General features: G+C 35.8%; 1 protein-coding gene across 13 annotated transcripts in view; it reads left to right on the top strand.

Moving 5' to 3' along the window:
• The window catches only part of TMEM232 (transmembrane protein 232), a 409022-nt gene that overhangs the window by 134223 nt on the left and 258970 nt on the right, over window positions 1-15829 (top strand). For all 13 annotated transcript variants that reach the window (XM_049871958.1, XM_049871892.1, XM_049871935.1 and 10 more), the window contains one exon: window positions 11701-11879. In XM_049871958.1, the coding sequence (XP_049727915.1) occupies window positions 11701-11879 (179 nt within the window). The remainder of the gene's footprint in view (window positions 1-11700; window positions 11880-15829) is intronic.

Here is a 15829-nt window from a genome sequence, read left to right as displayed (position 1 = left end):
CTATTGCTCAAATTTATGTACCAACCACTAAGACCAAAGATGAAGAAATTGAAGATTTTTACCAACTTCTGCAGTCTGAAATTGATCAAACATGCAGTCAAGATGCGTTGATAATTACTGGTGATTGGAATGCAAAAGTTGGAAACAAAGAAGGATCAGTAGTTGAAAATATGACCTTGGTGATAGAAATGACTGGATATCGTGTGAGAGAATTTTGAAAGGCTAATGACTCATTCATTGCAAATACCTTTTTTTCAACAGCATAAACGATGACTAAACACATGGATCTTGCTGGATGGAATACACAGGAATCAAATACATCTGTTGGAAAAGATGATATAAAAGCTCAATATCATTAGTCAGAACAAGACCAGGGCTGACTGCAGAACAGACCATGAATTGCTCATATACAAGCTTAAGTTGAAACTGAAGAAAATTAAAACAAGTCCATGAGATTTGTTTTAACCTTGAGTATAACCTGTTAACATATTGCTGTTGAGTCAATTCTGACTCATAGCAACCCTATAGGACAGAGTAGAACTGCTCCATGGGGTTTCCAAGGCATGCCTGGTGGATTTGAACTGCCGACCTTTGGGTTAGCAGCTGTAACTCTTAACCGCTACGCCACCAAGGTTTCCACCTTGAGTATATCCAACTTAAATTTAGAGACCATCTCAAGAATAGATCTCACACATTTAACAATAATGACTGAAGACCAGATAAGTTGTGGAATGACATCACGGACATCATACATGAAGAAAGCAAAAGGTCATTAAAATGACAGGAAAGAAAGAAAACACCAAAAGATGTCAGAAGAGACTCTAAAACTTGCTGTTGAACGTAGAGCAGCTAAAGTGAATGGAAGAAATAATGAATAAGAGAGCTGAACAGAAGATTTCGAAGGGCAGCTTGAGAAGACAAAGTAAAGTATTATAATGAAATTTGCAATGACCTGGAGTTAGAAAGCCAAAAGGGAAGAACATGCTTGGTATTTCTGAAGCTGAAAGCACTGAAGTAAAACTTGAAGCCTCGAGTTGCAATTTTGAAGGATTCTATGGACAAAATATGGAATGACAAAGGGAGCATCAAAAAAAGATGGAAGGAATACACAGAGTCACTGTACCAAAAAGAATTGGTCAATATTCAACCATTTTAGGAGGTAGCATAGGATCAAGAACCAATGGTATTGAAGGAAGACGTCCAAGCTGCACTGAAGGCATTGGTGAAAACAAGGCTCCAAGAATTTACGGAATACCAATTGTGATGTTTCAACAAACGTACGCAACACTGGAGGTACTCAATCATCTATTCCAAGCAATCTGGAAGACAGCTACCTGACCAACCGACTGGAAGAGATCCATACTTGTGCCCACTCCAAAGAAAAGTGATCCAACAGAATGTGGAAATTATTGAACGGTATCATTAATATCACACACAAGTAAAATTTTGTGATAAAATTTTGCTGAAGATCATTCAAAAGTGGCTGCAGCAGTACATCCATGGGGAACTGCCAGAAATTCAAGCCAGATTCAGAAGAGGACGGGCAATAAGGGATATCATTGCTGATGTCAGATGGATCTTGGCTGAAAGCACAGAATACCAGAAAGATGTTTATCTGTGTTTTATTGACTATGTGAAAACATTTGACTGTGTGGATTGTAACAAATTATGGATAACATCGCAAAGAATGGAAATTCCAGAACAGTTAATTGTGCTCAGGTAAAACCTGTACATAGACCAAGAGGCAGTCATTCAAACAGAACAGGGATACTGTGTGTTTTAGAATCAGGAAAAGTGTGCATCAGGGTTGTATCCTTTCGCCGTACTTAATCAATCTGTATGCTGAGCGAATAGTCCAAGAAGCTGGACTATATGAAGAACGTGGCATTAGGATTGGTGGTGGACTTATTTACAACCTGCTAGATGGTACAAGCTTGCTTGATGAAAGTGAAGGGGATTTGAAGCATTTACTGATGAAATCAAAGATCACAGGCTTCAGTATGGGTTACACTTCAACATAAAGAAAATAAAAATCCTCACTACTGGACCAATAAACAACATCATGATCAATGGAGAAAACATTGGAAATTGTCAAGAATTTCATTTTACTTGGACCCACAATCAATACCCATGGAAGGAGCAGTTAAGAAATCAAACAATGTACTGCATTGGTCAAATCTGCTGCAAAAGACCTCTTTAAAGTGTTCAAAAGCAAAGATACCACTTTCAGGACTAAGGTGTACCTGATCAAAGCTGTATTTTCAATTGCCTCCTATGCATGTGAAAGGTGGACAATGAATAATGAAGACCGAAGAAGAATTGATGCCTCTGAGTTACCGTGTTGGTGAAGAATATTGAATATTCCGTGGACTTCCAGAAGAACGAACAAGTCTGTCTTGGAAGAAATATAGCCAGAGTGCTCCTTAGAAGTGAGAATAGCAAGACTTTGTCTCATGTACTTTGTACATGTTATCAGGAGGGACCAGTTCCTGGAGAAGGACATCAAGCTTCGTAAGGTAGAGGGTCAGTGAAAAAAAAGAGGAAGACCCTCGACAAGACAGATTGACATAGTGGCTGAAACACTGGACTCAAACATAGGGTCGCTATGATTTGGAACTGACTTGGTGGCTCCTAACAACAAAGTTAAATAAGTGCTTCATACCATAGCCAGACATCATAAATTAAAAAAAAAAAAAAAAGAATTAGAACCTTTAAAATAACTAGAATATAGCACAAAACCCTTATGGCCTTATGCAAGGAAAGGTGTTAAAAAAAAAAAAAAAAACAGAAAAAGCGCAAATCATAAAGACATAACTGGTAAATTTTTAGCTATGCAAAAAATTTTCAATATATATGCAGAAAAAATGATAATTAAAATGCCAGTGAAACTTGGGAAATATGTTCAGTCTATATAGTGGGCAAATAATTGATAGATTGATATAAAAGAACTCCTACAACTTCTAAGGAAAGAAAAACAATAACCCAGCAAGGAAACGAGCCAAAGAGATAGGAATGGTCAATTCACATGAGAAGAAATACAAAGTAATGAAATACAAAGTAATAAACATATAAAAGATGTTCAATCCAATAATAAAGTATATACATTAAAATAACACTGAGTTATATTTCGCCTATTACATTCGGATTCATTTTTGTTTTAATTATGTGTGTCCATTGTTAGTGGGGATGGGACTGGTTAGAAATCATCACTGTGAACATTCTTAGATTAAAACCTTCTTGGAGAGTCATTTGTCCATATTTATAAAAATTGACAACATGCCTATGCTTTGCCCTAGAAATTATACATTTTTGGGGGAATTCATTGTTGAAAACAGTCACGCAGGTATATTACGTATTTAAAGATATATCTATACATAGCTAAACAGTTCACTACAGTAGATGTGGTAGATTAATTCTTAGATAAAGATTTCTAAAATATGTATATTTTAAAGTAAAAAGTAGCAAATTGTAAAACAGTAGTATGACCACATTAAGGGGTATCTGTCTGTCTGTGTGCCTGTCTGTCTATCATCAGAAAAGCATCTGGAAAGACAGAGTTCAGACTTCAGATTTATAAAAACGGTCACATTAGGGGTGAGTTGTGGGCTTGGGGAGCTTTGGCTTTTTACCCTAATCACTTTTCATTTTAAACATTTTACGTGCAAGTATTTTTTCACTAACTGTATTGGCAAAGATGAAAGTAGATTTTCTTCAAAAGCGATGGTGGAGAAATCATCGCTCTTACCCACTATTTTTTTTTTTTGTTGAAAATATATTAACAAATCATATTAAAAAAAACCCAGTGCTGTTGAGTCAATTCCGACCCATAGCGACCCTACAAAACATATACCCATTCAAAAATTGTTACATGTACAGTTCATTGACAATGTTTACATAATTCACATTGTATCACCATCTCACTATCTACCCCTATTGTTTCACCACCATTAATATATACTGTCTGCCTCTTAAAGTGTTAATCTGTGCATCTTGTACACTATTGATAGATATGTGTATACCCACACAAATGCCCCCCCCAAAATAATGAATGAACTTAGAAACCCTGTCTGAGTGTGGCACCAGCAATAAAATACCCTGTTTTTTTGCTAGATCTCTAATAGCATGTTACATCATGCCGTCAAGCTGCAGAATGAGCTTAGAAGAAGTTGAAAATATTAAAAGGAGACAGAGGACAGAGAGAGAAAGACAGAGATAATAATTGTAATAATGATAATTGTAAGAAATACCACTTGTCATTACTATTGCCATCTTGCCATAGTTGGACTGAAACTAAACCCTGGCTTGACCCGTATCTCTTCCTTTCTACTGCACCCTTCATTTTTGATTAGTCTGTGTGCCACAAGTTGGCCTATAAGTCGATAATTTGGAACATCAGAAATATTTTCCTGAAGCTGCAAATTTTCACTGAAAAAATGTCTGTAGAGACCCAGTTTGAGATGACCAGATCACCTCTCTAGGTAGCAGCAGGATACTTTCCTCTTTCTTTTATACCTTAATACTTCAAGGTGGGGATGAGGAGAAGGTGTTGGAACCGGTCATGTTGCTTAGGAGACTGGCACTGAAACTGAGACCTCATGGACATGGGGAACTGGGTGAGGAACCCCTGCAGGTACTCTTTCTTTCTTTTTTTCACTCACTGGAGCCTTTGGGGCTGGAGAGGTGGCAGAGGAGACTAGCTGCACACTAGAATGGGTGAGAAGAAGACGTTCTAAGTGTGAAGTGAAAGAAGAGGCTCTGTGGCCAAATGTTCTGAGACTGACTCCTTGTAGGACCATTTTGTAAAACTTGGTTAAGAGCCGTATTTTGTGTTCTAAGATCACATTTTTATATTCAATAAAAATGAGAAGAGCTAACAGTTTTCTTCCCTGTCAGCATTGCCACATCAATTAAAGCATAATATGTGGAGTCCATAGAAAATATTAATTGTAGTGGTGAGACCTCACCCTCTGTACTTGAGGATCTTCATAAAGCCAAACTATCCAGGAAAAGAGACAGTAACTTACAGGTAAAAGGATTAATGGGATTTTTTAAAGTTCAAAAATATTACTATTCTTCTCATGAAATTTTGTTGTCATTGCTACAAAAAAATCCCAGTCTCTCTGGACATGTTTAAAGGGCTTTTACTCTCTTTTTGTTTGTTCTCTGGTGTGACTGCTACTGTTCCTTTTGATTGGAACAGGCTGCAATAACATGCTGCATTTTTCAGACAAAAACCCTTGACTAAGGGCCTTCACCTATTCAAGATGAAGGAGCTGAGAATCTCATAGGAATATTTTTCACATTTTTAAAGTATAAGTGATACAAATTTGAATCTCCTTTGATCCCATGGTCTAAAATCCATCTGTAGCTGGAAATGACCCATGTACTAGAAATCAGCAATTATTTCCAAAAGTATCATGGTGCTAAAGCATGTTGCAACATGCCATTTTAAAAATCAATTTTTGTAATAATATATCTTAGTGGAGGAGAAAACAGCAACATAGATGTAGGCTTGTTTTCCAAATTAAATAAGAAGCAAATGTGTATGCATTAATGAAAATACCTAACCTGGAACTTGTAACTTCCTTTGTTATATGAATCTGAATTATATTATGATCCTCTAGAGTGATTCAGATTGATTTTTTTTCTATCATTTAATTTGGACCAAAAATGAATACTAATATGCTAGAGTCACTTTCTTCTTCTCCCCTCCCATCCATCAAGAGTGACCTGATTGATTATATGTTCAAGGGCACAGAAAACTCTAATTTGATCTAACACAGTATTCTAGCATTTGCTCCAGACATTTCTTAAGACTTTGGTTGACTAAATAGTTATTTCAAATTTTAAAGATATTCTTAAGTTCCTGCTGATTGAAAGGAATACAGAAGGCCTCGAAATGGGAAGAATGGCAATGAATTTAGTTAAGAACGGGAGAGAAAATGGCACCAGAATGGTTCCAAGAGAGGCAGTTGTAGAATGAAGAAATGCCCTGGATTTGGTGTCAGAAATTTGGGATGAGTCTCAGCTCATCTGTTAAGTGCTGGATAACATCAGGCAACTCGTTTAATCTCTCAGCGTCTTAGTTCTTCGAGATTCTGGGTTTTAAAAGAGTTATTGCATGCAAAGTATTTAAAATAGGAAGTTATCCTTCCTTTATTTAAGTTTCAAAAACTTCTTTGTCATTTTCTTTTTTTTTTTTATTTTTGCCTTTTTGCCCCCAGGAGGCAAAAACCAGTGAGGGTTGCCTATCTCTTGGTGGTGTGAATTTAGTTAGTGAAATTTAAACTAAGTCCAGGAATCAGAAATACAATTTTTCTTTACTTTGTTTACAAGAATCATACTTGTTCTTGAAAATAAAATGAACTGCTCTATTCCCTGCCCTCAAGTTACAACTCCAGACAGGTACTGTATTTAATTAACAGACTTCCATAATTGACTCTGAGAAAAAAAAATTATGAAATTTTAAGCAACACAAGTTCTACCCAGTTCCTTAAATATTCATTGACATTTTGACATCCTACCTGTCATCACATTTCAATCACTCTAATAGTTTGAAAGTACAAAGTTTATGTGGGTGATCTTTCCATTATTACTTTTTCCACTTGCTATTTAAAATAACTAGCATCTTCTTTAAGGGGGAAAAAAGAATTAGATAATCTTTTGTTTTTTTCTAAGATTATCTGCAAAAAAAGGTGACATTAGTAATACTTTGATTTTCTTCATTTTATTTTGTTGGATATTGGTTTAAAACATGTAAGAATGAAATATGATAATATATTCAAAATAACTCTGACTAATATTATATGTGCACGTATAGTGGTAGATATTATTATAGAAAATTAACATTCTGAACATAAAGGGTGCCCTAGAGTCCCCACTCATCCTACTATGTGTCTAAAATATATTACAATTTTTTCTACTCACCCACCCCCCCCATGTGTATACCTCTTGCAAAGTTCAGCAGCCCCCAAGATCATTCACTTCTCATACCATTTGGAAGTTCAGGGGTCCCCAAGACTACCTTCAAATTCAATAATTCACTAGAAGGACTCACAGAACTTAACAAAACTGTTAAAATCATGGTTATGCTTCATTATAGTGAAAGGAAACATATAAAATAAGTCAAGGTAAGAGGCCCCTAGGGCAGGATTCAGGAGAGTTCTAAGCATAGAGCTTCCAGTTGTCCTTTCCCAGAGTTGTGCAGACAGCATTTACTTCTCTCAGCAACAATGTGCGACAATATACATGGAATATTGCCAAGCTGGGACACTCACTTGAACTTTGGTGTCCAGAAACCTTACTGGGGCTCAGTCACATAGACATGGTTGACTGCTCGCTGCGTGACTGGTCTTAGTCTCCAGCCCCTCCAAAGATATAGCTGATACTTTGTGGCCCAACGCTTCTCCACTGTTAATTGCATTGTTATCATAACGGACCTGGTTTAGCCCAAGGACTCCAGGTAAACAAAGACATTCTTATCAGGTAGGACATTCCGTAGGATTAGATGTTAATTCCCAGGAGCTGAGGAAAAAGTCCACATATTCCAAATAAACTGATCTTCTTTTGCCAAAAACTGTCTCCTTGACCTAATCTCATTTTTGTGTTTTCATTATTTTCCCAGGCTTAAAAATGCTCCTTCATTCCCTAACCTCCCCGTAGTTGCGAGATCTTTTTAGATCGTCTCCACATACCTTATGTTTGTCCCTACCTCTCCAGTCTCCTGCTGACCATCACAGTGAAGACCTAGATAATCTCATAAAACTTTTATATCACTTCCCAGCTTATTGCTTGAACAAATATAGACATAACATTACTCCAGTGTTCAAACACCCACCATGACTTTATTTTTTGAAGGCCCTTTTTAAATCTGACTCCATTTTATCTTTAGTTATTTTACTTTATCAGTTTCTTTATCTCAGCTCAATTTGGGATCCTTGCTATCATCCTCTCCCTTTCTCCTTGTAGCTGCCTCTCTGCTGGGTGTCCTACTTCTAAGGTAATCAACTGCCTGGTTTTCCCGGGAATGCCCTGTTTTATCACTGAAAGTCCTGCATCCCAGGAAACCTTTCAGTCTCAGGCAAACTGAAATGGCTGAGCACCCTGTCTATTCCTCTCATTTAATGAACAGATTTGTTCTACTATGTGAGAGGCATTGTACTAAGTGCTAGGGGTGTAACAATGAATGAAAAAAATCGAACCAAAACAGAACGAACAAAAAATCCCTATCCTCCAGTGCTTTAGGATCTATGGGTAAAATCTGCAATTACAATATTTTATAATTAATTATAATTTAGGTAAAGTAAGTATAAGGCACCTGTCTAGCTGTGGAGAATTAGAGGAGGCTTCCTAACACGGAAGATGTAGGAGAATGGATAGGAGTCAGGTAAAATGTGGATTATTTTTGGAGAGAGTGATTTATGGTTGTTGTTGTTGCTAGGTGCCATTGAGTCCATTCCAACTCGCAGTGACCCTATATACAACAGAATGAAACACTGCTTGGCTCTGTACTGTACTCGTAATCATTATTATGTGTCAGCCCATTTTCGTAACCACTATGTAAACCCATCATGTCAAAAGTCTTCCTCTTTTTTGCTGACCCTCTACCTTACCAAGCATGGTGTCCTTCTCTAGGAACTGGTCCCTCCTGATAACATGTCCAAAGTATGAGACAAAATCTCTCCATCCTTGCTTCTAAAGACCATTCTGGCTGTACTTCCAAGACAGATTTGTTCCTTCTTCTGGCAGCCCGTGGTATATTCAGTATTCTTTGCCAACACCATAATTCAAAGGCATCAATTCTTCTTTGGTCTCTGCCTTATTCATTGTCCAGCTTTTGCATGCACATGAAGCTATTGAAAACACCATGGCTGGGGTCTGCCGCACCTTAGTCTTCAAGGAGACATCTTTGCTTTTTAACACTTTAAAGAGATCTTTTGCAGGATTTGCCCAATGCAGTACATTGTTTGATTTCTTGACTGCTGCTTCCATGGGCATTAATTGTGGATCTGAGTAAAATGAAATCCTTGACAACTTCAATCTTTTCTCCATTTATCATGATGTTGCTTATTAGTCCAATTGTGAAGATTTTTGTTTTCTTTATGCTGAGGTGTAATACATACTGAAGGCTGTAGTCTTTGATCTTCATCAGTAAGTGCTTCAGGTCCTCTTCACTTTCAGCAAGCCAGGTTGCGTCATCTGCATATCGCAGGTTGTGAATGAGTCTTCCTCCAATCCTGATGCCCTGTTATTCATATGGTCCAGTTTCTCAGATTATTTGGTCAGCATACAGATTGAATATGTATGGTGAAAGGATCAAATCCTGACACACACCTTTCCTGACTTTAAACCACGCAGTTTCCGCTTGTTCTGTTTGAACGTATGCCTCTTGATCTATGTACAGGCTCTGCATGAGCACAATTATGTGTTCTGGAGTTTCCATCCTTCACAATGTTGTCTATGGTTTGTTATGATCCACACAGTCGAATACCTTTGCATAGTCAGTAAAACAGATGTAAACATCTTTCTGGTATTCTCTGCTTTCAGCCAAGGTCCATCTGACATCAGGTGTGATATCCCTGTTTCCATGTCTTCTTCTTAATCTGACTTGAATTTCTGGCAGTTCCCTGTCGATGTACTGGTACACCTGCTTTTGAATGATCTTCAGCAAAATTTTACTTTCCTGTGATATTAATGGTATTCTTTGATGTGTTCTGTATTCTGTTAGATCACCTTTGTTTGGAATGGGCACAAATATGGATCTCTTTCAATCGATTAGCAGGTAGCTGTCTTCCAAATTTTTTGACATAGACAAGCGAGCACCTGCAGCACTGCATCTGTTTGTTGAAACGTCTCAGCTGGTGTTCCATCATTTCCTGGAGCCTTGCTTTTTACCAGCGTCTTCAGTGTAGGTTAGACTTCTTCAGTACCATTGGTTCTTGGTCATATGCTACCTCCTGAAATGATTGAATGTCAACCAGTTCTTTTTGGTAGAGTGACTCTGTGTATTTCTTCTGATGCTTTCTGCATCGTTCCATATTTTGCCCATAGAATCCTTCAATATTGCAACTCAAGGCTTGAATTTTTTCCTCAGTTCTTACAGCTTGAGAAATGCCGAGTGTATTCTTCCTTTTTGGTTTTCTAACTCTAGGTGTTTGCACATTTCGTTGTAATACTTTGTCTTCTTGAACCACCCTTTGAAATCTTCGGGTCAGCTTTTTTACATCATCATTTTTTCTGTTTGCTTTAGCTACTTGACATTCAACAGCAAGTTTTAGAGTCTCCTTTGATATCTGTTTTTTTCTTTTCTTTCTTTACTTTTTAATGACCTCTTGCCTTGTTCATGTACAGTGTCCTTGCTGTCATTCCACACTCCTCTGGTCTTGGGTCATTAGTTCTCAATGTGTCAAATCTATTCTTGAGATGGTCTCTAAATTTATGTGGCATATCCTCAAGGTTGTACTTTGGCTGTCATGGACTTTTTCTAATTTTCTTCAACTTGAACTTGCAAGAGAGCAAGTTGGAAACTCTATGAGGCAGTTCTACTCTGTCCTATAGGGTCACTATGAGTCACAATAGACTCAGTGGAAACAGGTTATGAATAGAATGGGAAGTGGGGATTAGAAGAAAAAGTATGTGCCTGAATTGAAGAGGCTGTGCTGCATGAGACAAGATTAGACCAACTTTCACCTAGCTCTATCACTCATCAGCTATATGATGCCGGGGGTGTTTCTCACCAAGATGAAGCTCACAAGTTGATGTTCCCATCTACTATTCTTAGTAGAATAATATCTACTCAGCAGGGTTGTACTGAGGACTAGAATTAAGGTGCACAGTACTTCCAGATATGCTCTTTATAATAGTAATTATTATTTTTAGCCTGGATTGTTAAAAAAAAAAAAAAAGATTGGATTACAGGAGTTGAGGATCGTGACTTTTCAGCCTGTGCTGATATCTTTATTCAAGAAGGTGTTGGTGATATCCAACGTCACAGTGACTATCACCAAGATTTGGAGGAAAAATGCAATGCAGAATTTAATTGGCTTTAAAAGTTTTTCTTCTCAGTTTCTGAAGCTTCTCTTCCTATTGTTTTTCTTACCTGCTTCTCACCTACTTAGTACTCTCATGTTTCTCTTTGGCTAACTAATTCCATCTCCCCTTTGCAGTCTATTTTATTCTCCAAATTTATTTTTTCTAATCTCTTCCTAAATCAGAAACCCTGGTGGCATAGTGGTTATTTTTAAAGTTTTCTCCTTTGGCCAAATCCCATATTTCATAAAGTTTGATAATTTTTACAACAGCTAGTGATATTTTTCCTATTTCTCTGATTTATTATAAAAATTCACCATGGTGGTCTAAGTGTTCATATTGCCTCAAAAAATCCTCCTATACTTGAATTTCAAGGGTTTGTTTCTAGTATAGTCTATAGTTTACCTGTTTAGCTTTTAAATTTATGAGGTATTACATTACTTAGTGCAGTTCATTTTTTCACGTGGTTAGAAATATTTAAATGATCTGTGATCTTCTAAAATTATAGAAGTAAAAGCAGTGTGACATCAGAAATTTCTAAAGCTCAGAATTTCCAAATTTTTGAATATTATTATAATTTTGGTAAAATCAGTTTTCTTCTTTTTCATACAAACATGCATTGACAAGGTGAATAAAATGATATCTTCACAAAGAATGCTTCTTTTTAAATAGGTAATCAACTGATCTGGACTGGATACTATGGATTAGTGTATAACCTGGTGAGAATGTCCTGGGAACTTCGAGGAGATGAGGAACAGAATGGGCTTAGGAACACAATATGGCAAACATTACAGAAAACAAAGGATCATGAGAAAGATGAACGAATTCGTATTGCAGTGAAGATAGCTCAGGTAAGTAAAACACTGGTAATAAATTGGCACTTCTGTCATCAAGAGGCATGTTTGTCATTTATCTCTATGGAAAAAGATTTTCCACCTCCAGTTGAGAAGGCTATTTTTGTAATTTAACACTGAACTATTTTTCTTTAAAGATAAGAAGATTGAGCTCCAAAGCAGATGGTGCCATAAAATCAGGCCTCCAAAAACCTTTAAGAGAAAAACAAATAAGTTTAGCAAATCTAGGGAAACATAACTTAAGGCTTGACTCATCACCCTCTTTCTAGAATGTGACAAAGAAGTATGGAAAGTAATGGAAATCTAAATGAACATAACACGTACTTCTAATTTGAAGACTATAGCTAGCATAGAGATGCATAGAGGTACTTCTACCACCTCGTGCTGACAGTGCTTCGAAGAAACTGGACACAGTTAAGATCCAAGTTGGATGCAGGTGGGCCTAGGTAGTCACATTTATCTCCGCAGGTCCAACACTTGGCACTCTTATGACTAAGCAGCTCAAATAGAAAAATTCATTTGTGGGAAAAGTAATGGTTTCACTTTTGGGTTTGTGCGTTTTGGAGACATTTGTAAATATGTTGACCACACATCTCAATTTGCCCAGGTTCATGCCTATTATCCTACTTTTTATTAGCAGTGCATTAATAATTCACTCTCAAAACTGTCATAGTTTGGATAATAAATTATTTAGTTTTCTTATTGATAAGTTTTCCATTTCAGCATTTGACACTAAGTTACAATGTTGGACTCACTAAAACTAAGGTTTTTGTTCTTAAAGTTAAAAATCTATATTACAATTCTTGTTTTTTGGGGGGTTTATTTTTAGTTCTGTTTTAATGACTATCTGTATACATATATTTTGGAAACTCTGGTAGCATAGTGGTTAAAAACTACAGTCTCTAACCAAAAGGTCAGCAGTTTGAATCCACCAGCTGCTCTTTGGAATCTCTATGGGGCAGCTCTACTCTGTCATGTAGTGTCTTCTATGAGTTGGAATTGACTCGACAATGAGTTTGGCTTTTTGGTTTTATATACTTTTATTCATATTCAGAGAAAACTCTTATGAAATTAGCTATCTCTTCTTCACTGAAAACAGATACAATTTTCTAGAGATGCTTTATCCATATGCTATCCTATACTATTTCAAAATGCCATCAAACTTTTTTTTTTTCCATCTCTAAGTCTTATTTTGAGCTTGGTTAGTCTGTTATCCTGAAGCACAGTTTTTCTGTCACTGAAAGCTTCCGTTTTATTCTAGCTTTCACAGATATAATTCTACTAACATTCTTAATGTCCTGCTTTTCAGCAATATGAACACTTAGACCACTATGGTACATTTTGATAATAAATCAGAGAAAAAAAGAAAAAAATCACTTGTTGTTGTAAAAATGATCAAACTCTATGAAACAAGGGATTTGCCCAAAGGGGAAAACTTTGAAAATAATGTGAAAAGAAGACAAAAATTACTGATATAATTATAGGTTGGATGATTTTTTTTTTTAAAAATCATAGACATAAATCAATTAGACTAAGACGTCATGAATCCAGAGGAGCTAAAGAAATCTAAGACAATTCCCCTTCTAAAACATAGATGTGAATTGTAATTTATAGAACTATTATAAATATATAATGCAAATGTTAATACATAATATATTTATATATACTTAGTTATATATATATTTGTATAAAGTATATTTATAAATAAATATATAATATAAATTAACAAGTTCCACTTTCAATTAACGACTTTCCTCTGTCCAGCTGACTGTCAAACATATGGACTTGCCACTATTAACAACACAGGGTATCTACACTCTAGAATCTTAGAAAATTAAACCTTAAACTGTTTTGTTTTAATTGTTAATTCAGTTTGAAGTAATAATCTTTATGGGTGACTATTAAGATACAAGCAGTCCATCCTTTCCCCTAGATATGCTTTTTATTTATTTATTTTTTCTTTATAGGAAGATAGCTCCTCCTTGAACTACATTGCTTTCGATTTCATGGAATTGCTTTTATGTAACTGTGCTTCCATTTAATCCTTGACTTTGAATTGAGGAACACAGAAAGAAAAAGGTGTGGGGGGGGATATAATTAGTGAATCTATTTTAAAGGTCACTCAGTATCTCCTTTATTGGGCCTTAGAAAGGAAATTCTCCTTGGTCTTATGGACTCAATGAATCTTGCAACTGGTTTTATTATAAAAATTCCTTACTGGAGCTGATGGAAAATTAAAGTCAAATCGTTGGCCAATTTCTAGTGGAAGTGACAGGCGATATGGGTGAATACCTATCCTCTCATTTCATCCCTAGTGTTATTTTTTTCCTGTTTCCATGATTCTTAGAATTATTTATATTAGTGTTTCGTATCTATTTTTGTATGGATACAAAAATCTCAAAATTTACCTCCAATCTCAAATGGATTATAATGAGTAATACGTAACTAAACAAATAAATAAGCCACCTCAAGTTTGTCATTTCTATAATTGGAATCGTATTTATATGCCTGTTTTCAGACCCACTTATTTGGTATAAGATAGTCTTCTTTCTTCAAGATTTTAGTAAATATCTATAGATAATTACATTTGAATTTCATAAGTCAGGCAATCAGACATAGCAAATAGCTTTTAGGTATTAGATCCAAGCAAAGACCTTATTACTCCAACAGTCTGCATTGAGAATAAGAGATTAAACAAAAGCATAACTGCTACATGTGCTAATTACTTTCAATGCTTAGTCAAAAGACTTCTAAAGTATGCTTTCATTCCTCTTAAGTAGTAAATTGGCCAGTGGAAATCTTATGAATAGCAGTGGAAAATTGTCTGACATAGTGTCAGAAGATGAGCACCTCAGGATGGAAGGCACTCAAAATACGACCAGGGAAAAGCTGCCTCCTCAAAGCTGTGGGCAGTTTTCCTCAGCAAATAATCTAAATTACAAGTTTATAAATGCAGTTGTATGAATTTGAGACATAATACATTTTTAAAAAAGAAAAGTTTAATTTGTGTTAGATAGATTAACGAAAGGGTACAATTCCCCATGGACTTGTTAGTTACAAACATCTGGGTTGCTCAACAATAGAATATATGATTTCTACCCTAGACTATCAAACATCTAGGTGGTGGCTTTGAAATATCACTTATGTTAGTTTGAATTTCCTTAATATTAAGAAGCTACAAATATATAAAGTAAAAAAAAATTATAAAATTTTTTACCAGAAAAGCAAAATATGAAATAAACATGTATTTAAGTACTTACTAAGTCTATTTTGCCATGCTAAATTCTATGGATGATGCAAAAATGTCTAAAAATGACCTGTACACACAATAAGTTTTATAGTTGAATCCAGAAGACATATTCACGAGAAATAATTAAAAAGAACAATACAAATGGCATATTATGCGTGTATATGTACCTAGCCTCACCAAAGTTCATTGCATACAGTAGTAGTTCAGATAAATGTTTAGTCCCTAACTATCTTATAATAGTGAGGACTAGATTATTGTCTTCTTCAGGTAGTATTTGAGCTGGAAACTAAATGAGTTAGATAAAATGATGAAAGGTAGCAGGATCAAAGAAAGCTATGCTAGAGGAAGAGACATGGGTTGACTGGCCTTGTTGGGAAAATGGTTTGGATTCAAGAGGAGTAGGCATTAAAGAGGAGTGGGCATTAAATTTGAAAGGTATGTTTGAGTTACCAAGCTAAGGGCTTAGGGATGTAGAAAGGTTTCACGGAAATAGAAATGCTAAATGGAGGAAATAGTTTTTGGGGAAAACTGTTTATTCTCACTGAATTTGGTGGTAGAGTTATTCTCTTTAATATATATTTTAAATTTATTTAGTGTTTTGGCAGTTTATGTTAGGTAATACTCATGGTCCCCATGCATCTGTCAGTTTGTCATACTGTGGGGGAATATGTATGCTGAGCAAATAATCCGAGAAGCT

The sequence above is a fragment of the Elephas maximus genome, chromosome 2 (assembly GCF_024166365.1).
Source record: "Elephas maximus indicus isolate mEleMax1 chromosome 2, mEleMax1 primary haplotype, whole genome shotgun sequence".
Taxonomy (NCBI): Eukaryota; Metazoa; Chordata; class Mammalia; order Proboscidea; family Elephantidae; genus Elephas; species Elephas maximus.
The sequence above is the reverse complement of the archived record's forward strand: the minus strand, read 5'-3'. Positions and strand labels throughout refer to the sequence as shown.